Source organism: Diadema antillarum, unplaced genomic scaffold (genome assembly GCF_040938485.1).
Source record: "Diadema antillarum isolate AM-2024a unplaced genomic scaffold, OU_Dant_1.0 seq00000014_RagTag, whole genome shotgun sequence".
NCBI classification, from domain to species: Eukaryota; Metazoa; Echinodermata; class Echinoidea; order Diadematoida; family Diadematidae; genus Diadema; species Diadema antillarum.
The window spans coordinates 9,413-33,837 of record NW_027271134.1 but is presented as its reverse complement, the minus strand read 5'-3'; the positions used below and the strand labels follow the sequence as shown (position 1 = coordinate 33,837).

At 39.8% G+C, this 24,425-nt stretch overlaps 1 protein-coding gene across 3 annotated transcripts in view; it reads right to left on the bottom strand.

Annotated features, from left to right (window-relative positions):
* LOC139725054 (ADAMTS-like protein 2) overlaps positions 1–23,751 on the bottom strand; it is a 41,678-nt gene extending 17,927 nt beyond the window's left edge. The window contains exons 1-4 of one of the 3 annotated variants that reach the window (XM_071636141.1): positions 23,623–23,751; positions 17,753–17,896; positions 16,527–17,355; positions 29–138 (exon numbers count right to left, since the gene is read on the bottom strand). In XM_071636141.1, the coding sequence (XP_071492242.1) occupies positions 29–138; positions 16,527–16,775 (359 nt within the window). In that variant the 5' untranslated portion in view covers positions 16,776–17,355; positions 17,753–17,896; positions 23,623–23,751. Of the gene's footprint in view, positions 1–28; positions 139–16,526; positions 17,363–17,752; positions 17,897–18,271; positions 18,343–23,622 lie in introns of those variants that run through there. The other 2 variants (XM_071636142.1, XM_071636143.1) reach the window with 2 other exon arrangements.
* Positions 23,752–24,425: the final 674 nt, after the last annotated feature.

Below are 24,425 nucleotides of genomic sequence, written 5' to 3'. Positions count from 1 at the left end.
GCATTCAAAGACGGTTCACGAGGCTTACCTTTCGTCACGACAAACACGCCGTCTTCCTTCCACCCCAGTCCCACATGTGGCAGTGCATGGCGACCACGCCCTGTACTCGCTCCAATGGAAGATACCCTGAGGTACTGGCTGGGAAAACGATGTGCACGATTAGCCGAGAAGATGGCGGCGGTCACAAGACGACATCAGCAGGTGGTGACAGTAACGAGAGGCAGCGACGACCAGATCATTGCGATGATGGTATCCGTGACGTCGATGGAGGGGGACGGTTGTGATGGGTGTGAAAGTTGGTGATTGAGGAATTGGTGTTGGTTGGTGTAATGGCGGATTGCGGTTGTGGAATTGGAGTAGTGTCATAAAGTTTGATTGTTGTGAAGATGGCGCGTTTTGGGGATGATGATAGAGCGAGGGCAATAGTATGTATGTAGGTAGTCGAAATAAGGGTATAATGGCGGGGATTGTTTGATGGTGACATTGGTTGTTGTGTATGATGATACGCGTCGAGGGTATTGCGATGCATAAAAGAAAGTGAAAGTGCAGTGAAAGGTTGATAAGTACATTGTAATGCATTTTGAGTGATGTTCATATAAAAATGAATATCAAATTATGTGAGAACAAAAAAGATCCCCAACTATATGAGAACAAACCATTAACTGCTGCGAAAGCTTCTCTTCATTTCACTCTTGGCTAGAGCAACAATACCCCAATACACGGTCAAAAAATATAGCCCGTCAATAATTATATCAAGGACCATTCTTGACACTTTTTGAGGTCTATGATTGTACCCATGCTTCTACACATCGTACTGGCTAAGATGATATTTGCAGACAACGAAGCCACTTGATCAAAGAAAAAATTTAAATGTTTCGAGTTTCTACGCAGCCGATCTCCCTGTTTCTCGAATGAGTTTCAGTAACGCGCTACAATAACCTATACGTGATGGAACTTCTGTTGTAACTACAAAGGAGATCGTGTCAAAGGAAGTGACATAGAAAGGGATACCCTGTATGGTATTGATGTGCTTTCGACACTCGGGTTCACCAAAGATGGGACTTGCAGAGAATTTTGATATGAGACAAAACAAAGCTAAATGTTTCCATTCACGAGGTGTATACGGTCGTATATTATAGTTTACGTCCGCACTCCTAAAACTTACTCATGTCACAAGCAGAAAACGTTATATTCCAATGTGTTTTCAGATTGGCGGTCTGTTTTTTGTTAGTCTGGGTTTTTGTTTTTTTTTTTCGAGAGAGAGAGAGAGATCACTGTGTGCGCCGACCAGAAGCCATGGTCGAGGGGTGAATAATATGAGATTGGAAGCTGCCTCACAATGTCATGGTCACGAAGAAACTACTAAAGTGCTTCTTTGTGGGGAAGTGAATGATTATAAAGTGCAATAAGAGCATTTGTCAATGTTTTCGAAGCCCCCTTTCCCATCCCTGCTGTTAGTCATTTTCATCCCTCCTTACATGTTCTTTTTTCTTTGCTTTTGTTTGTTGTTTTTCGTCACTGGTACGTAACGCCCTCTGCCATTATGTCTCCTAGTAATGCTTCAACGTTGGTGTCACAGTGTGTTGATGATTGTGATACATTTCAAAGAGGCTATACATCGCTGGTTGCACGACAACGAAGCTGCTTTGAGCACAATATCTCTCATTATGATTAGCAGTATCAATAATATGAGTAAGCTCTTTAAAATGTACTACACAAATCTTCGTTAGATACTGCACAAGGTCGGTCACAATCATGTATGTAGAAGTATTGTGTACTGAAATGTGTGACTCTTGAAGAAAATTCTCCAATGCCAACCTGACACAACATCAACTACCATATCACCAAGGGTGTCCAGCTGACATCATTACAGAGAATGACAATAATAATAAACAAACAGAATTTTGCAGTGAGTGATTTATATCATATAGAGCCTTGTGAAGCAACCTAGGCGTCGTCATGACAACAGGCATATACACAAAATTTTTGTCCCTTGCAAAAAGAAAACTTGTGGGAGTGAAATGACGGAAACACCTCATTGGTGAAGGTCCTATGGCATCCGACCACGCACAAAAGAAAACAGTCACAGAGGATTTAGAGCTCCTCCAGGAAATAATGAACATTCTTCTTGCCTAAACATTGCTGTTCTTAGGATATCCGACGCACACTTTAAACGATATTTATCAGCGGGGGAAAAAAGATCACAGATCACGCCCTGCATCATTCACTGGAATGTCGGTTACGAACATAACGACATTACTTATCGAATTTGCTGGGTATATCGAAAACCAACGCGAGGCAGTGGCGGATCCAGGGGGGAGCGCACCGGGCGCGCCTCCCTTATATTTGTATTTTTCAAAACAAAAGATTCTGAAACAAGAGACCCGTGAGTCTAGCGCTCACCTGAGTATCGCAAGTTCACCTTTCACGCAGTCACTAATCTAAATCACACACAGCTCTACCAAAATTTGACCAGGCATTCTCAAGTAGAAGATGAACATGTACACGTAGGGCCCAAATTCGGACCCCCCCTCATAATATCAATTTTAGCTTTATCACTTCTAATTCTAGAGAAGAACACTTTTAAAAAGATTCCTTAATTTGGGGGGATGGGGGGGGGGGGCAGGAGCACGGTGCCCATTTTAAGAAATTGACATCCTAACCCCAAGGGATGCTACCTGCCAAGTTTGGTGAACATCCATCATGACGTTTTCAAGAAGAAGATGAAAATGTACGATTTAGGCCCCAATTTGGACCTCCCCACCCCTCCTCCCTGCCCGCAAAGGGGGGCACCCCTGGATCTGCTATCAAACAAACTTGAAACTAGTCATTAATGTACTAACTCATAGTATTAACTTAGCTCGATCACTTCTGATTCTAGGGAAGATTTTTAAAGATTCCTTAATATTGGGAGGTTTGGGTCCCCCGGGGCCCTCCAGGTGGGACACGGTGCCCATTTGAACAAATTGAGATCCTACACCCCTAGGGATGCTACCTGCCAAGTTTGGTGAAAATGGGTCATGGGGTTCAGGAAAAAGATGAAAATGTACAGTTTAGGCCCCATTAGGACCCCTCCCCACCCTCCTCCCCTGTGTCCCAAGGGGGGCACCCCTGATTCCTCCATGAACAAACTTGAAACTACAGTCATTAATGTAGGCTACTAACTCATAGTATTAACTTAGCTCTACCAGTTCTGGTTCTAGAGAAGAAGATTTTAAAAGATACCTTAATTTGGGGGGGCCCCTGGGGGCCTCCTGGGTGGGACATAGTGCCCATTTTAACAAATTGAGATCCTAACCTCATAGGGATGCTACCTGCCAAGTTTGGTGAAAATCCATCGAGAGGTTTTCAAGAAGAAGATGAAAATGTACAATTAAGGCCCCATTTTGACCTCCCCATCCCCCTCCCCCCCCCCCGCCCCAAGGGGGCACCCCTGGATCTGCCATGAACAAACTTGGAACTACAGTCATTAATGTACTAACTCATAGTATTAACTTAGCTATATAACTTCTGGTTCTATAGAAGAAGACTTTTAAAGATTCCTTAATTTTGGGGGGTCCCCTAGGTGGGGCATGGTGCCCATTTTAACAAACTGAGATCCCCAACCCCCTAGGGATGCTACCTGCCAAGTTCGGTGAAAATCGGTCGCTGGGTTTTCAAGAAGAAGATGAAAATGTAAAAGTTTACGCACGACGACGACGACGACGGACGACGCACGACGGACGACGCCACGACGGACGACGCACGACGGCACGACGGACGCCGGACGAAGAGCGATCGCAATAGCTCACCTTGAGCCTTCGGCTCAGGTGAGCTAATAAAAAGAAAATTGGGGGAAGGGGCGTGCCCACCCCCCTTAATTTTGTAAAGGTGCCCTCCCCCTTACGGAATTAGTGGATCCGCTCAGGGCCTGCGAGGTATATGCAAATACGAAAAGAGCTTCGGATCCGCTGGTCAGAAGTTAAGAACACATGAGGAAAGATATGTATAGAAATGTATGTTTAGCGTGCAAATTATATTCGTGACATTATTATATACCAGACAGAGGATTACTTCGCACAGGCCGTCACAGTTTTGTTACTATGACAAAAGAACAAAAGTGATGATGTCACAGTCTTTTGTTATGGCTTGTGTTGGAACGAGGTAAGCGCATAAACACTAAGATAGGTAAGTTTGTTTAGAACCAGTTTCTATGGCGATGAATGGCTATGACATCATTGGTGATCATCGCATACAAATACATAAATCACAAAAGCTCTATGCCGTCATCGCGTAATTCTCTCACTGATCAGCATACAAACCTTTCGATAAATTGCCTCGTTGGAAAAGAAACAACACAGAGTGAAAGCGACGCCCTTCTCACAAAAGTATTTAGCGTTGCAATAACTCATCGATGATGATTATTAAGGAGACGGTTACAGTTGCCAAACTATCGACAAACTGAACAATTAAGAACCAACGTACAAATCAATGAGATGACATTATTGTTTCAGTTCATCTTCATGTGTTTGTTAAGGATACCATTGTTTCATGAACGTCTTTGAAACATCAACATTCCAACTCAGCTATCCCACGAGTGTCCTATCTCCCGTCTATTCGCTTTATTTTACACTATTTTCGTAAGGATCATCCTAGACATGGAATGGCTTGCATTTCACATTGTTTCAAGTTTGTCCAATATTGCTGTATTTCAATCACCCATTAGTCCTCAGTTTCTAGTTATCCCTTTCTCCTTTATTTTTTCCAGTATGTAAATGACTCAGAATATTCGTCACTTAAGCTATTACACAAATATGCCATTTTGACTGACCGCAACCCAATTCTTGTTGCATTGGATTGAACATTTTGATATCGCCAGGGAGGTGAAAGAGAGAAGCGTTAACATGTTTGGTGGATGCTTTCCGCCAACCAGCAACATCAGAACGAGCTGACACTCAACTGTTGTTGCATTGGTAAATTACAAAAATGTATCAGCAAGTTTATGCTACCATTCAAACTACGCATATTGTTTTTGGAACTTCTAGTATACGAAAGAATAGCAGAATTTCGTGAAGAAATGAGTATTGGAAACTTGATACAAAATAATGGTAGGTGGTAAACAGCACAGAACTCCTATACCGGAGTTACCAGGTATAGTCGAATCATATTGATCACATGCCCATTTAATACATAGGCCTACATACTTTATATTGTGAACTCTTTGTCCGTTTGACACATTTCCCCCTGTATTAAAAATACTTTCCCTTTTCTTCCTTTTTTTCTTCTTTCTGGCCTGCGATCAAGTTTGGGATACGAACGGGCGAAAGTCATATTATCAAAAAGCAACTGCACTTTTTTTTTGTGGGTGAACCAGCGTCCAGCGGAAGCGACACATCGTCCATATACGTCAACAAGACGCGGAGCGGCTGACAAGGGGGAATCTGCCGACTTCACGCCCGCTATACCGTATACTGCGTAGACCTGTGCGTCTACCGTAGATGGATTTCGCAGGTGCGCACTCCTTCAATAGTTATAGAGATAGTCAAGTGGATGGAGTCTCGATTTCAAGTAAGGGAATAAGGTTGAAATCGGTAGGATCATACAGGATTCATGCGTTCTTCTACTACCAATCATTATTTGTCCTTTCCCGGAAATACTGCTTAACTATACCTTTCTTTCTCACTGCTTTTTACCTACATACAGGCATGACCTCACACAGACCTTCGTTTTCACAATGTGGCTTTCAAAATTAAGTCATAAGAGACACGTTATTTCATAAAGTAGGACATGTGCAAAGATGATGAAAATTGTTTTAATCAAAATAATTTGCAGGTGTTTTTTTCTTTTAATTCTGTACACTAGTATACAAATAATCTTCTTGAACCACTCTTTCTAAATCTTCACCAATAGTAACGACAATATTCAGTAAGGAGAAAATCCACAGGGAAAGATAACACATACAGCCGTTAAATTTTCTAGGTAAATTGTCATGTTAAGAAAATAATTTCCACTAATCACATGGCGGAGTAAACTCCAGGCATGTTTACATTTTAATTAATAGTGAGATGCGCAGTACAAATGTTCGATTGTAGCTTACTAACCCCATCTACACATGGAAAACCCACATATTGAACCTTCAAATTATAAGTTAGTAATCTAACCAATAATTATTATGCACATAAATAGCAATTTCCTGTAGTTTTGAACGTAGGAAATTTCTATCTGAACCTTTCCAGGTAAACCACTCCTCTTTGTGACCTTTGAAGCGTACAATAAATGCTTCAAAATTCTCTGCTACATTCCACATCGAACAGACAAGATCAAGCAAGTGTATGGTATCAATGTGTGGCATATAGTGTGTGAGTGCGTGTGTGTGAGTGCGTATAGTGTGCGTGAAAGTGATGTCCACGTTTGTCACGTTTGTGTGGGCTCTCGGTTTCGGGCGATTTTCAGGGGGTCATTTCGTGGAGCATTTTGTCCGACAAAGTTGTCGGACAAATTTGCTCTCAGCCAATCAGATGCAAGGATTTCGATAGCTTGTAACAGTTTGTCAGAAAAATATCCGACCAAAACGCTTCATGAAATGCCCCCCCCCCCGAACTTGATAGCAGTTACACAATGATTTGGGGCCTAAGTGCATATCATCTCATCTACGCACAGAATGGAATGAAATCAAACGAACATGAGCTTCTGAAGAAGTGTACAAAGAATAAGAAAGACGCGCGATATTCAAGTTTCAGATGTTCCCGAATAGTTTGGGTCGGTCTCATCCATCATTATCGAATTTTGTAAACTAGAAGAGATGATTATCATCTCACAAGCCTCCATGTGACATGCATGTACTCAAATCATGGCATGTCATATTTTGATGAATGAATAAGATACCATTATATTTTGTTTGATCTTACCCCATTTATCACAGTTAACTTAAAGACTGAAAAGGAAATTCACTTTCGACTTCAAACGTTATAATGACCCTTCAATTTCCCTATGAAAATAATAGTCTTTCAATTCAGGAAATTCTTAGCATAATAGACGGTAAGAATTTTCAACTGAAGTGATCTCATTACTACTGAAAATATTTAGCATTCCAGTAATTTCATTAGTATCAATGACTTCATTAGCTTCACAGCACATTTTTCTTCTGACAACTACAAAGTCGTGTGACGGTATACATTGGCAGGCATGCCATATACTCACATAAGAGCGAACTTCTTCTAATATATTGTTGGCCTTTATATTCTTATACTGTCACAAGAAGACTGAAATGTGCATTGGCCTCTCCTGATATAAATATTGTCCTCAAATTATTGCTTTTACATTCTATGAGACATGGTTGGCCTGTACAACAAGGGGTTATCTCCAATGCATGGCGTAGACCTATAATATGTCGGTCATTGTTGCCTGACCGCTTAATATATGCTTTGCAGTTTTTGATCTTAATCAGCCATGACCTACTCACCAACAAATTCAAGAACGGCAGTGAAAACATGATTTGTAAATGAGTAGGACAAAGTGAAGAAAAAACAAGACGTGATCAACCACAAAAAAAAAATCACTTCAATTATTGCTATCGCTTGACGTAACATCTTGCTTCTTGAACATTTCGTTGCATATTACCCGATAGAGATAAAGTACAATCCTAAATGAGATGGAACTTGATTGAGTGTCACCTAAGGCTTTTCCACACAATGACGAAATTAAATCTCACTGGCTCTCTATGGAAAAAAAAACAATTACAGTGTGCTCACATATGATGTGAATGCAGGTTATATTACTTACTGGCATTTCACGAAGTCATACCCTCATTCTAAGCATCGGGTTCAACCACGATGAAAAGATAGTAGCTACACTTTTATCTCTCCATCCAGGACAGTGAGCGGTCTGACGACAAATGCATGATCTTCGGAGGATAGATAATGATGTAACACTACGACATCGAAAACTGCCTTGGTTCACTTCTTCACTATTTCGATTTATTACTAAATATGCCAAAATGGTTATCTGTTTCACCCCTGTTTTTGACCAATCAAAGAGTTTTTAATAATCCTGACATATTCTGTTCCTTTGTAACGGCCAAAGATCAAGATGCGTTTACTTTTAAATTTGAGCATAATGATTGCAGCGCGCCATCGACTGTAAATATTGCGTTTGTTTTCTCACGCATCCTTATTCTCCAAAAAGTAGGCTTACAATATGTGCCTTATGTACATTCTGGTAAAGCTCATATAAAGTCAATTACTGACCTCTAGGATTTCGTTTAAACGATTGTGCATAGCCAAAGGGTTTATATTTCTAAAATAATTTGTAGCCATGACACCAAAATTCATTATCGCTGGACTTTCCAGGGGAAGTTATGGCTAGAAATATAGATTTAGAACTGTAACATTTGATTACTTTTGACCTTGAATTCTTGACCGCCTGTTATTTCAAGTTACTAGTGGTTTATTTTTTTAATGATATCACCATTGGACATTACCAGCTGAAGTTATGGCGATGAAATTTTTAACCAAAGTACAATTTACCTTTGTCCATCGACATATCACCACCATCATTTTCATACAAGTAATTCCGTTCAATTCTAACCTACCAATTATAATTTGTACATTGTACATGGCTGACTGAAGTGGTCACTGGAAATTTAAGACCTTGACCTTGCACCATATTCACTTTTTTGTGTGTAAATAATTGTATAATTATATATTTTGTGCACCCGTTCCAACATATCATGTTCCATCTGATGGCTAACAGAAGTGGTCACTGGTAATTTAAGACCATGACCTTGCACCATATTCACTTCTTCTTCTTTTTTTGTAAACAATTGTATAATTATATATTTTGTGCACCCGTTCCAACACATCAAGTTCCAACAGAGTGGACCTATATATATAGACATGCAGCGTCAGGCGAAATGCAATTTTTAGTCAAAGTTCAATGACTTCTTTCCTTCGACCGTGAGTGATTTCTCTCTATTCTATTCTGAATCGATGAATGGGCCAAGAACAAGTATCGAAACACTCCGCTGAACTTCGTCATTTTTTCCTTGTTTTTATCAAGCCTTGGACAATTGTTCGGAAGGAATGACGTCATTACCAATGACGTCATATTAAGTAAGATTGTTTTGTTACAGCAGCCTTTAAAACATTACACACCATGACTTTACGTTATTGCCAAGGAGATGTTTTCATAAGCCTCAATCTGTAGGTGTGCTATTTGTGCCGCTTTAGGATCCATCGCGTTTAGGTACTAAGAACAGAGAGAAAGGGAGAGGCGTGGCAGTTCACGCAGGGTTAATTAGGAAGCTCTTTGCCCTTCGTCGACGCATTTCTAGCGTCCTTTTTGCTCTCCCACGTAACAGCTTCACCTTTTTGCCCTTCTTTAGAGAGAGTGAGTCGTATCGTGTATTTGAATGAAGCCCAAAATACCATCCCTTTAAAAGGAACGGTATGGTTTTGGTTGAGATGGGGCTTCAAGTTTCCAACTTAATTTTTTTTTGAGATAATGAGAACCTCTTATGACATTATGAAAGAGCATACATTTCTACGAGGAATTCAAAGTTTAGATCCTATTTGATGAAAATTGGTTTTGAAATGAATGAGATATCCAAAAACAATGAGGTTCTTATAGTAATATAACGTGGGACCTACCTATCATTAGGACCAGTTTATTTTACTTTGTTTCCTCAGCCACTTCAAAACCGATTTTCACAAAATGAACTTTGAATTCTTCTTAGAATTGTATGTCCTTTCATATTTCATAAGTGGTTTCTAATTATCTAAAGTTAAAATATGAATCCCCATCTCAACTATGTAAGTTGTAGCTCCATGCTTTTAGTGAGAAAATGAACCCAAACCAGAGACATACATTTTGTACCAAATGCACAGTCTCTATATTCCACTGAATCGCTTTTGGTACACGATGGGTGGAAAATTGTACATTTATAAGGTGATGACTTCATCACCTATTTCATTTGCATATTCATATCAAATGTTCGACAATTGTTCTGCAAAAACTAGCGAATCTTTAAAATTTCACAAGTTCCTCACTTTTAGTCCGGTTATGCTGGTAAAAATTTACTCTTTCTATTCAGACAACACTTACTGTGTAAGTGGTCGGGATCCCCCTTTGAGCATTATTGAAGTCGTGCATCATGTATACAAATATCATGTGATGTATTATCAATATTATCATAATCATTAGCAGCACTCCAATTATCATGACTATACTGATTTTTTACCACTATCACATTGTCAGCTTTAGAGATACTATACTAAATTTCTTGAACTGAATTGCTATTTTGTCGTTGTCATTGACGTAGTGACAATGCATACGTTGCTTTGTGGCATATTTTACAATACATCTCCGTGATCTGACCTCCGAACTTATATGATATAGGCCTATATAGATATGTATGTGTGTGTGTGTGTGTGTGTGTGTGTGTGACATAAACATCGTTTTTCGTGCGAAATGGACGTCTGACAAATGAGACTACTTCCACAAGCAAGGAGACATTCCCTTTTGATAGCAACGTGTCACTCTTCGTAAAACGTAATTGACGTCACCCGACGATGTCCTCACACAGCCATCACTCAAGGACGACAATAGTCTTATTCAAAGACTTTATATTTTTACCCCTACTCGTTAAAGAGCATTTAGAAACAAAAACTAGAAAAAAAGAGGACTCCGTCAGCATCGCTCAGACTCAGAGAATAGTAATACATTCGAGTTATCAATTTTGACCAATGATGTAAAATTCCAAAAAAAAAAGTTCGAAAAGTTTCATTCTGCTCTCAGACCTTCAGTATACGTAAATTTCCAACGTTTTTGCTTGAGGAATACCATCACGACCGTATAAGAGTTTGTGTAAGTCAAGATTCTGAAATGAGGCTACAGACACAGGCTTCAACTAAAATGACAAAAGTGCAAAATGTACGAGACGATGTTTGTTGACGTTTGTCTTTCCAATATTTTCTACGTGGGAGGTTCATAACCGTCTCCGCATGTGTTCCATCATGGACCTAGTAGGTCCATGGTTCCATCACCCTCCGTATTTCCGCCTAATCTCTCAATGGACAAGAAAATGGTCGTGATTCTCTTCGCTGAATGCGTTTCAATCCTTTCATGTCAACTTTGTATTGCGTGTATCTCCACATCAGGATTGCAAAGTAAACTCCACGTCATTAAGAGTTATGTATTAAAAGCAAGACTGCCTACAGAAATGGTGTTATTTCGCCACAAGTGGTTGTTGAATGAACGAACATCACAACAAACAGAATTGAGACAGTCATTACAGAGGTATATGAGGAACTACACAAGTATATAGCCAGCCATCATCGTCTATTGCATTTTCATCATCGTCTACAATTTTTCAGTTTACGTATTTCTGCTATTGAAATATCACATCTATATTTGCAACTTCTAACTTTGAAGCAAAATTTATGTTGTTATTGGCTTCAAATCTCAGCTAAAGCCTAACAAGAATCTAGATTTCTATTCAGCCTAGAAGAGAGCTAAATAAACAAATATTTTTGAAAGTGGAGATTCGAATTTGATGCTTAAAAAGGTTATCATTATTTCTTTTTACATTTCATATCGCCGCCTTGTGTAACACGTCATGATTTATGTACCGGGTTATTAATCACGTGTGATTCTGTTCAATAAACAATGAAAAAATCATACATTTATCACTAAATTTAGTAAACGTGAACTTGAAACTCCATAGCGTTTTGCCCAATATGCAAATCACTTCATCAACGGTTTTACGTAATATGATATACATTTTCTATTATGTCTATTTATCAGAGCCATGGAGTGGAATTGCTCTATATTCTGCAATTTACATGCACTGTTCATGTCACACAATAAAATCCACCTAATCATCTAACTTTAATAATCACTAAATCTTCGTTGTTGCAATACAGTTAAAACTACAGTCAATACTAACGTCCTTTCTAAAAGCGTATATAAGACGGAATAACAAACCTTATTTCACTTTCGGATTACCGAAAATTCTGAATAACCTTGTGTCGTTTTCGGATCAATTCCGAACCTAATTTCATTTTCGGATTAACAAACACTTGAGTCTTATAAGAATGAGTGAAATTTCATACGTGATAACGACGAAAATTTGATCAAAATCGAATAAAGATTAGGGAAATTATGAAATTGTGAATTCTCGCTTATTTTCACAATGACTTCTTGAGCAGTCGATATGAATATGCAAATGGGTGAACTGATGATGTCATCACCTCACAACTTGCCATTATAGTTTGTACATAAAATCCCCGTCGTTCAAGCGCATAATTGCGTTTAAACTTTAAAAAGTAATCATACCCCAGTTTCAACTGATCATAAAGTTATTCAACCATTGATAACATTATTTTTTAACACTTTAATAGCAGAACATTTAATTTTCATCAGTCTTTTTTTTTACACGATTAATGGAAAATTGATTAATCTAATTTCATTGAACACTCGAATAATGGATTCATAACGATTGGATTAGGCCTATTCATTGGTAAAAAGACCAACTTCTGTGTTAGTCCACCTCATTCAAATGCTATTCCTGGGTCGATACTAGTGGGATCTTACGGGAAACTATATGATAGGGACTCTTGAGTCTCTTATACCTGGTTTATGAAGACGATTATTGGACTCCCATTTCGTGCATTCTACATCTTCCTTCAGTAGTACGAAATACAAGAGAGCTGATGGTTGTATCCGTATTACCATGGAGCTATTAGCTTAACGTTCATTCCATAACGTCTTCGTGCTACAGTTGTAGGGAACGGGAGTGTGGTGATAGAAACAATCTGGTAAAGAGACGAGTACATAGAGAAACAACGGAAGCATGAGGCCATGAACCCCGCATGAGACATGCCTTGCTCCAGTCCTTTTCTCACAGTGCCTCGATCTCTAACAACACAATCACGTCGCATCACAGCATAACACTTATCTATAAAATGTCTTGTCCGCCAGATATTTTATCATAGTGCGAAGGAAATACGTGGCCACATATCAACACACTTCGCAGATAATACAGGATGTCCGTATACAGTACCCACGCCATGATCGATTGCTTGGGACATTGCATGCTTTAAGAGTAAGAACATCACGCTGCAGTTCACTGAAGATACATTGGTTCGTTTTTGTTCTTGTTGCCTTTTTTCTCGCAGATTTTTTTTTTCTCAGATGAAAAATCCAATCCCATTGCATAAACTAAAAAAAAAAGGAATGAAAGAATACGGTTAGTAGACCTAATAATAAACAAAAACGGAAAGGCCATCCTCTCGTTATCTGCAACGAATAGAACTAATTCAAGCCCATAACAAATTGATTTCTGACATGTAGGCCTACACCTTCGTCAAATGTAGTTGTGTAAGCACATGCAAGCTCACGGGGATAAAAATACAGCAACTACTTTTTTTTAAATTATTTTAGTGTATTCATGTCATGTCATAAGCATCTAGAATGACCCTCCATAGAACAAAATTATTTATAATATTGATTGTAACATTGATATGGATTTAGATTCTACCCTATACTCCCTAACTACATCCCTTGGACGGACAGGAAGTTTTACTCACATAATCCTTATTGACAGACAGGTGTAAGAATTGAGTACGGTCTGGTAGTGTTCAGATCCCTCAGGGGAAACAGTGCTATTGTCAGTTGAATATTGCAGAGGACACAAATGGCGGATAAGATATTATTGTCATTATGATAATCATATGGTGAGTTTGGGAAGGAAAACGTCACTTTGTACTTCTTGTGAACAGACCACGATGACACAAGTCTATAGGTATTCCATCTCGCTGTATAGGACAACTCCCGTCATGATTATGATAAAAACAATCATTTTGTGTGTTTGTGAGTGTGTTTGTGTGTGTTTGTGTGTTTTTGTGTGTGTTTGTGTGTGAGTGTGAGTGTATGTGTGAGGAAATTTACTAGAAATCGATGCAAGCATTCAGCGCAATTCAGGAAAGTCAGGATAAGGAAATTGAAGGAAAACACATAAGAGGAGGACCGAAACTGCGGTGAATAACGTGACGATGCACACTATCATACATGTAGCCCTATTATATTTGTGTTCTATCTAACCATTGATCAGTGTTTTGATCTGCTGATCATTTAGCCACAAAAATTCTGATAATTCGTTATTAATGAAGGAGTTACTACATTGAAATGAACCTAACCTATCTATCTATCATATAGTCCGTAAATATTTTGTATGTATGTCCTACATAGATAATCTTATTAATAATCATAACAATGGTAATGAAACAATCGTTGAAGACTTCAACTCAGGCATGTCTCCAATATGCAAGCCGATGTTGATAATCAGACCACTGCGGCAGAGAAGATTTCAACAGAGAAAGCCTTATGCCACATATCATATAATATTTACTTGCCCTCCCCCCCCCCCCCCCGATTGCGGGAGAGGGGGAGGGGGAGGAGGAGGGGCGTTCCCCACGATTTTCAAAGCTCAAGCGAGTATCTAACTGGAGGAGACATTATCACCACGACTTGAAAGATCAAAAAGTCGCTTGCGCTCTCATGCACCAAGAAGGTGAATCCACGGCGACTTCAGAGTGTCTCCAAATCAGCTGATAATTAATTTGTCCAGAAGTCGCGGAGTCGTCGCCGCGACGTCTCCGAGACGTCCTCTCAGTCACGGAGACGTGTCCGCGACGTTTCCAGTAGGTCGCCAATGCGTGTGCGCGACCAGCTAGAGAGTGGAAAGCGTCTCCGAAAAAAAAAATCGAACATATTCGATTCTCTTCGGAGAATCGGCTACATTCTCGACGTCGTGGAGACGTCGCGGAGACGTCGCGGAGACGTCGCGGAGACGTCGCAGATACATCTCCGCGACTATGGAGACTGGAGTCGCCAACAGGTCGCCAAGCAGTCCGCAGCTCAATGAGAAACCTACTGTAATATTCGTGTTTTTTCTATTTTGTGAACATTGTGATGGATCTAGAATCAGCGAACCTGTTCAAAAGGTAAAATGTGATGGGAAATATTCGGTCCATCTTCATTGAATAGACTCAGTTCACTGGAAAACTGTGTAAAAGACGCACATGCGGAACAGATGTGGCAGATGCCAGGATTTAGCTATCAACTTTGTCCCTGGATATTCATATCTTATATTTTTTGATTGGAAAATTTCCAAAATATTCAAAAGAAAGTGTGCATTGAAGATCGCTGAATTTTATTTCTCATACTATTTACAAAAATTTCCTCGAGTGGAATACCCTCTCTCATACCCTCCCCTTCGGACCATGTATTTTCAGTGCACTCAGTGAAGACAGATACCACGTTCACATTGTCCCTAAAATGATTGAAACATTTCCAAATCGTGCACCAGATCATTGAATTTCTCTTCTAAATATGCAAAAGTTATCTGGTGTGGAAGGGGGACTTGATCGCTTGCGAGGGTAAATCATTCGCATTCGGTGGTTTCGTCGCACCCCCTCCCCCCCCCCCCCCCCCACACACCCCTTACCTGAAATCATTCCCATTGAGAATCAACTCCGGTCGCGTGGCTCACGTGACACTGGTCACCATGATAAAGCAGGGAAGTGATATTCATTCGTGAGTAAAAACTACAATGTAATTTCTTTTACCGCTAAACAACAGCTGATTCATTCATCCCGCTGCTTTACTCGAATGTCTCTCACGTAACGTCATTCTTTCCTTTCCGACATTGTGCTGGCGATCTCTTCGTAATCACAATAAAAGATAAATCCATCATACGAGCGGAGTGAACAAAACTAAAATTTCACACAGAACATACACACGTGGACGTGTGCGTTTCCATACATTGTGTATGTGTGCGAGCGTGTGTGGTGTAAAGCCATGTTATGATCAGTTTCATTAGACATTGTTAGTTTTGTTTCCTTCCCATTATATAATAGTAAACATGATTCATTATATTCATTTATACTTGCCACTACTCTGCGAACTATTTAGCTTATTCACACTTTCCAGTACACTCCTAGTTGATTTTAAAAGTTTTATTGGACAGACAGTAAATCAATACTCGACAATCTTTTCTCTTGAAAAGTGTCTGTCATAACGGTGAAAAGACCAAAATTATAAACTGTTTTTTTTTAAGGCTTGACTGCTGGGTATTCTCTCGACTTTGCTGGCTCTTTAGATGAGACACGAATCTAACAACATGTCTACTGTCAATCCTGGGTCACATCGCTTCAACCTTTATCATTCTTGCACCTCACGTGGGGTCCTTGCCTTCCATGAATCCAGACTGCAGATTACGGGATCGGGAAATATGGCGATCAACTACAGGGTGCATGAAAACAATAATTTTCATGTGTTTGAGAGTAGTGGGCAAAGTGTAGCCGTGTAACATTCTGCAGCAGTTTTGGGATGTTTTCATGTTATATCTTTATTCTGCTGGGTAACGTAAGTAAGCAAGAATTTCATTGTTTATGTTTTGTTTTCCAAACAAAATTCAGATAGAACTATTGTTTTCATTATTGTTATTGTTGCAGTTGTTGGTGGTGAGAAAACAAAACACAATTTACCTCTCGTGAATTGTAGGAAAGCGGAACACCCCTTTGGATTTGCGGAACTCCATCTCCATAATCACCACCACCAGCACCTCTGTCGCTACGCCACAGCTCCCCCAATGATGGGGCGGCCAGAACTCGATGACAGCGTTGATCCGGATGCCAGACAGCACTGTAGGTTAGGCAGATAGCCAGAGTGCTCAGCGGCTGCCTTCGATTGTATAAAATGGCTAAAAGACACCAGTTCATGAGTCCAAGTAACATATTTCCAGTAAATTTATCCCAAAGCGTGCTCTGGCTGGTTAACAATCATACATCAAGGATTCGAAGTAAACCTCAAGTTCGGCAGTGCGACATTTATGGGGTTTCCGACATGAAATGACCGCTAAAACAATAGGCGGCACCTCGCAGACGACCCGTCACGTACTTGTGCTGTACGTGTTGCTAGCCGTGTGTGTTTTCCGTCAGACGAGACACGCATCATCCGGCCTGCTTGGGTCCGGTTGTCCAGAACACATCGGGGGGCTTGTGTAGGATCAACCTTGCATTCCTCAGACAGGCGTCTACGAAAGATTGGCGGCTGCTAGACGATTCTACGTGAATCTAACCTCTACGAACTCACTAAAAGCCTCTCTACTAAGTGTGATGCCGTGATGCCTCCGTGGCAGTTGCTAGGAGATACACGCAAGTATAACTCTAACTTTTCCTCTCTTTCTGTGCGTAGAATAAACCTGCAGTCATGGCAAGCATGCATTCATTGTTTCACGTTGCATTGAGGGACGTTCAGCTAAGTGCACAGGGTCGATAGTGATCATGATATGGACACTTCCGGGCGAGTGATACTCTGCAACAGAAAGGCACAAACGGAAGGATATGAACAGATTTGATTAGACATGAAATAACAGAGCACTTGTCATAAAGTGTCCACAGCAAAGCACAGCCAACCTAAACAACTGATAGCGAGCCCAGAGATTAGCTTCAATCACAGCACGACACCTGTGGTAGACTGTTGATTCACTGGAGCCACAGTCAGACAGACCATAAGCTGGGCTGTGACACACGTATACAGTACATGACGTATATGATATGCTGATCGTATATCCTAACATCTCCTCAAAATCACGATATAAGCGTTGTAAGGAGCACTTCAGTATAAAATGAAAGTGAAAAATGACTACATGACCGGCACTACGTGTGACATGGCATCTCACGATACGATGTTTACCTTTTCTGGAACGTACCATGAACATAAAGCCGCGTGGATTCCTTGGACCCCGCTGATCATTTCACTCTAGCTCGACAGAGTTGATCCTTGTAACCGCATTTCAATTCTTGAGCAAGGGGCAAATTTCAATGAGACACTCATGTAGTAAGACGTCGAACCACTGTGAACAAAAATAAAGAAAGAGAAAAAATAATCAACATCAGTAATGCCAATATTATGTTTATGCTCTTACACACAGCGTGTGAGTAATACATCTTATCCCTGCATAATCATGATCTCGTTTTCTCGATTTCTAGGGTCGGGTCCGAGATGACGAGATATGACGATTTCGTCTTTTCCTGACTCGACCCGACAAATCGAGAAGACGAGATCTCGAATCTCGCCTTCTTGACTTTCCCGCCAAACAAAGAATTATCATCACCTTCCTGGTTCCAGGCAACCCCACTGCTTATTAGGTGAGAAAGGGGAGCAAAGCCAAAATGTTGTTATTTTTGAGGAGGAGGGGTTTTGTTTTCTTTCGTTTTGTGCTCGTTACCTGTCGCCGTGGGAGAAGGGGTAAAGACTGACAGGTGCCTGGTGGAAAAGATCCAGACGTCGACCTTTTCTTCCTGTCTGCTTGGGTTAGTCTCAGCCAAGTCAGAAACTGTGTTTAGGTCATCCTCCCTCCAGATCTTTTCGTGTATGAGCAGACACAATCTTTAGTTGAGCTGGGTAGACCATAACAAAAATAATGCCTCCTATATAATCTGTTGCATACACTGAGGCAATGTTATGAGCATAATTCAATGCAGTCATTTACATTAAGCAGCTTATCACAGAGCATATTTTGAGATCACGTTCTGGTATATTGTGTTTAAATGAGCTCGAGGAGTCGCACGATTATTGGCTTGCTAGATTCTAATGATTATTGTAAATTATTAAAGCTGAGTTGTATTGATTACACCCTTTAGTCTCTGTCAGTGACATTCTAGAAAGGCGTCATCTCATGTTCGAGTATAAACATCAACGGGAAATGTTTTAACTTTACAGTCAGAGAAGATGCATCTTATTTTGTTACACAATAAGACAAAAACGCTCGACTTTACCTAAAGTCATTATGAAGGGACACAGGAAACTTAAGCATTATAGCATTCATGACAGCATGATATTGTGTATACTTTGTGTCGCTTTAATATCCTTCTAAAAAGTATATAACAAGTAAATGATTCAGCATTGTTTGTAACTGGTAGGCGTATCCCTGCAGATTGGTCAACACTTCTGCCTACATTCTCTAGCACTGTGGGCCCGCTAGCTGCCGGGCCCGCGTCCCGCTCAGGACCATGCCACGCCTACCGATGTGCCAGCATCCAAATCGGTAAGCAGCCTGCTCAGTTTCTCGTTAGAACATCGATCGCCTTGCTATGTTTCGTGTCTATCGCAGAGTACCCACTACTGCTATAAGAGGAATACGACTCTCATGATCTTCTCTTCTTCAACCGCCCCCACACACACTTTTGACTCTTTAAAAAAACACCAACAAAACAAAACCGAAATCTGGAGATCCATCCCGTCAAAACGGGGGGCGGGGGGGGGGGGGGGGGTACCATTGACCCCGGCCCGCAGCCAGCCCTACCCACTCACACACACACACTTGAATAATAATAATGATAATGATATAAAAATGCCCTGGTAAGGACCATCTAGAGTTAACATTAATGCCAATATAATCAAGACGTAGAAATAAGTTACTTCAGACTTCAGTCTCAGTTCCATCGCTCTTGTGGCCGAGGACTTTACTTAAGAATGATTATCTACACTTTGCTTATTGCAAAATCTGCGGTTGAACAATCGCATCGGAAGGGTAAGTCAGGCACATTACGGTTGTCAATTTGGCACGGTTGAGACTATCAAGCCGAGTCATTTTGTCTTGGCGCCTGATCTTACTCACATATACACACACACCTGTCATATTCATACCGCACCATGTACAGCAGAGGTCTGTTATCGCTGTGTGTGACAACGACGTTTTTTAGTCTACAATCCAAGACTTTACAAGTTCCACTTATGCTTCCAAACATTTGAAACTTATCTTCAGGAATGGTTATTATTTTAACGATACTAATCCTTAGGAAAAAAAAAAACTACTCACAAGCCATACATAGACTTATTTTGTTTTTGGCTGGTCATTTGCATTCAGCTTTATTGAGTAAAATCCAACGCACAGAGTGGCAAGCGTTTCATCAAAATCACATATGAAATTTTGACTAAAAAAGTAAAGATATTTGAAGTTACGAATGTGTCACGAAATGATACGAAGAGTCCCAAATAAAATAGAGATGATCATGTCACGGCCTCATGTTTCTTCCATTAAGCTGCCCAAAAATGTTCAATAAATTATTTTTATGTACAAGAGTAGAAAAGTAAAATTGTATATTTCGATCGTAACAAAATTATTGCCGTGGTATTTTATTATTTGAACGCCACGCCTCAATATTTTCGGTGTGACAAGTCGGATGATTAGACCATCAGTATCAAGTAAGACTTACAGTGAGCAGGTTTTTTTTTTGTAATCTTAATCTAAATGAATGAATGAATGATTGAAAACTTTCTCAATATTCCCATCAAAATGTGACCAGGTCGTTCAATTCTAAAAAAAAAAAAAGAAGCTCCCTCGTATGGGACAGGATTACCCCCCCCCCCCCTCTTTCTCGGTGGCTTCGCTTAGATATCAAGTTTTCAAGTAATACGATCAAAATAATTATAAAATCGAGCAATGATTAGAGAATTTAGTTCTGTTTGGGTTTTCTGTTTGTTTTTTTTACACTTAATGTTTTCCATTTTAGTCGATCAAAACTGAGCACCAAATTGTTGAATTTCAATTCTAACATGCAGAACTCCATCGTGTCCCGATAGTAAGGGACCCTCCCCCCCCCCCCCCACACACACACACACAAGATCCCCCGACCAGCCACCCGATAATCGTTCCCTTGATTTCGTGTATTTCCTGAAGATTGCATATAAAATTCTTACCCCCCTCCCGAAAAAAAAAACCTCCCTGTAAATATCCTAGTTACGGGCCTACACTAGCTATGGTGCAATGATAACAGTGTCTCACCTCGTTTCGATTCCCTCTTTTGGAGAGGAAGCGTCTTGCACAAATTTATCCGGTGTTGACGCTATCTAGGTCACGAAAGACAATTCTATGAGGGCGTCCTTACAGTTGACGTACCTAGTAACGCAGGTTAAAGAATGCCTTTTGGTTTTCTTCCGTTTGTTTTTAAGAGGAAAATGCCACTCTGTGTCAAGCATGTATAGCTCATCTCGCAGGCAGACTGAACAATTAAAGTTTCATTAATATCAATCATGTCAATGTTATGCAGCTCAAAGTTAAACACATCGCGAAACAGCAATATCGGTCACAATCATATAAAAAGATTTATGAAGCAAAGTTGTTAACAACTTTCCCATTGATATGAACATCTAATGATTCTTTGCTCATTCGACTTTTCAATAATTAAGCAATCTATTGTGATCGACTCCCCTTAACATAGCTTACTTGTCACATTTTAGTCGGACAATAAAAATGTGTGTTTCATTCCTTTTATATTTCGTGTCAAAACATTTGTCGTGAACATTTGAGTTCAAACGACTGCTGCATGGGAGACATGCGGAGTCTTGACATCATCTCATTTAATTCATGTGAGTGTGTCGGATATTATCGATTTTGGATAATGTGTGAACTTTAAAAGTACTCCCTCACCTTTTTTTTTTTCGTTTATTGACACGATTGTAAACTTGCACAGTTGTATCTATTTCTTACTCGAATCATCAAAGTCAAGTTGAAAATAGAGGGGATTTTCACTATTCGTCAACACTGTGACATATTGTCAGAAAGTGCGCATTAGCAATGTTTATTGTCATTATTATTATTATTGTTGTTATTATTATTATCATCATTATCATTATTATTATCACTATTATTATTATTATTATTACGACTGTGCCTTATCATGTACCAACTTGCGTATATAATACAGTGCACTCCCGTTATGACGAACACGGTTAGAAGGAAATTCAGATTATAACAAAGTGAAAATTCAGGCCTCGACATTTTCAGCACTACATTTTTTTTATTGTTTATTTGTTCGGCTATAACGAAATTTCGATATAACAAAAATAACTGCCTGTCCGAGAACTTTGTCATAACGGGAGTCGTCTGTACTCGGTGATTTCATGGAGTGCTTACGTAAAATATTCAGTTGCGCTGGTTATTTCCCCAGATCTGATGAGCTGGCACTTTCTCCTTTTGTTAGATTCAATTTTTGACCAATCACTGATTTCACTGATTTGTACATAATAATGATGTACACTTGTTTTCATTTATTTAATGAAATCCTTCTGGCAGGCAGTGCACACACTATGGTGCTCATACTTGCACTCGCACTCAGTGCGTATAATCAGGAATGAGGCACAACTTTCCATAAAAAGGAAAAGAAGAAGCTTCCACTTTTCTACATGATAACGCAATCACTTTTCTAGGAGCAAATATTTTTACGTGTCTCCCATCTTTCCTGAAATCTTTCTTAGTCCAGAACTTTTCAACACCGATGAATCCCAAAAATACAGCGTGTATGAAACATAGTAGTCGGCAAGAGCGGTGGACAATATACGCTCTGTAACATTGCGACATGAAGTGTATTGAGCAAATCAGTAAGCTACGATAATTGTCTCACGAAAACACAATATTTTTTGACAATATATATCAAATGGTTGGGGGATGCCGTAATTACGACATATTCGCATTATATAATATACACGCAAAGCGGCCATTTCGGCGATCATACCAGCACAAATTGGGCACACAGATATACACATGAGACTGAGTTCAGTACACTATTATTTGAGCAGCCCTTGACAAAATACGTCGACTTTGAATCTCATATGATAGCAGATCAATTATTGGCATCTATCAAAAGTTACTTTTCAGTCACTCAGTTACATTCGATTTCATCAATCTATAGGCCTATATAAACTAGGCGCAAAATTGTGCTGCGTTGCATGGGCATATAGATATATAACTCCATCAAGTTAAAGTAAAATTACATCTCTTAAAATGAACAGAGCCCTGTGACATATACTCAGTATGCAACAAACTCTCTAGTCTGTATCATCAAGAGAAAAAAAAATTCAAAGATCGAGTATCATTGCAGCGCATTACGATACTTATTATATTTGATGTTATCATTAGATATTACCCATTATACATAATAAATGTGTGTGTTTGTGTGTGTATATATACGTGCGTGTGTGTAATAACTTATTAATGTGCCAACCCTTATTTTAACGTTTATCAAACAGAAGTATCACACGCACACACACACACACACACACACACACACACACACAAACACAAACACACGGATACTGTGATTCAGCCAATCATTATTTTTCTTAGTTGTTGATGTGTGGTTTCGCTTTCTTGGCAAATCGCAGAATGCAGATATCAGTGCAATACCGCTACAGGGGGAATGTTACAATGCAGACCAATGAAGGTTAACGACATAGGAAAAGATGAGAAATCACTTTCTTACAACAGTGCTTGCGATAATCTGCCATTCATATTTCTGTCTCTTGGACGTAAAATACAAAACACATGAATGCAGCAATTTTACGTGTCTCCCCCTGCGGATGCTTTCCTCGCAGAAAGTTTGAGAAAATCAATTATCGATGGCTACGAATCATATTTAGGTCGTCAGCGTAAAATGCTTTAAATATCACTGTCTTGTACATAAACCATAACAACTTTTTACAGTATAATGTATAGAACAGATATATGATCACGCATCGAAGTGTTTATTAGAAAAAGAACAATGAATAAAATCATGCGTTGTTTTCGATATGCCTCACCTTGTGAACTATATCTGGCTGGCTGTTGACTTGAATAGGACTAAATGCGTAGCTCTATCGCCCCAAACCCAGTAGACTAGTTCAGCACTGCAATGCCTCTTTCTGCCCGTCTTAAAAGCAAGTCGTTTCCACGTCTTTGCAGAGTGTACTCTATGGAAAAGCGCATTGTATCCTGTACGTTCCAGTGCACAGGTCGAATCGTGGAAACAATAAAACAGGCTTGCTATTAATTACTGCGTTGCACAGGTTATATTCAGGTATATCACACGCCGTTTTGTACAACACATTCGGGGCACATTCTTAACCGCTCAGCTCCCGAGAGCTATCCCCCAGCGTGTACTGTTCGACTTGCAGCCAGTATCTGTCTGGGAATCTAAGGCTTAATCATCGTTCCCGGCGCATGTAAGAGAGTTCCGTATCACTTTAATCGCGGCGAGCTTCCGCGCATCACTCAGAGCAGTTCCGATAGTTTCCTGTGACTGCTGCTAAATTCACTGGACCAACTTCCGAAATCTAACTTTCATTAAAAGGTTATACACTTTTCACTCATTCACTAATAAAAGAATACAAAGAGAGGGAGAGATAGGTAGATAGATAGATAGACAAAGAGAGAGATAGAGGGGGAGGGGAGGAAAAGACCGTTTTTACTTTCGGAGTCAATATAGATGGCGTTAATTTATTGACTGATAGACTATCACAGACAGACAGACAAAATGAACAGGGAGAAAAATAAACTTTAAGTCTACAGAATTAAGCTTTTTTATGGAGAATGATTTGTAATATGAAAAACATATGGTATTGCA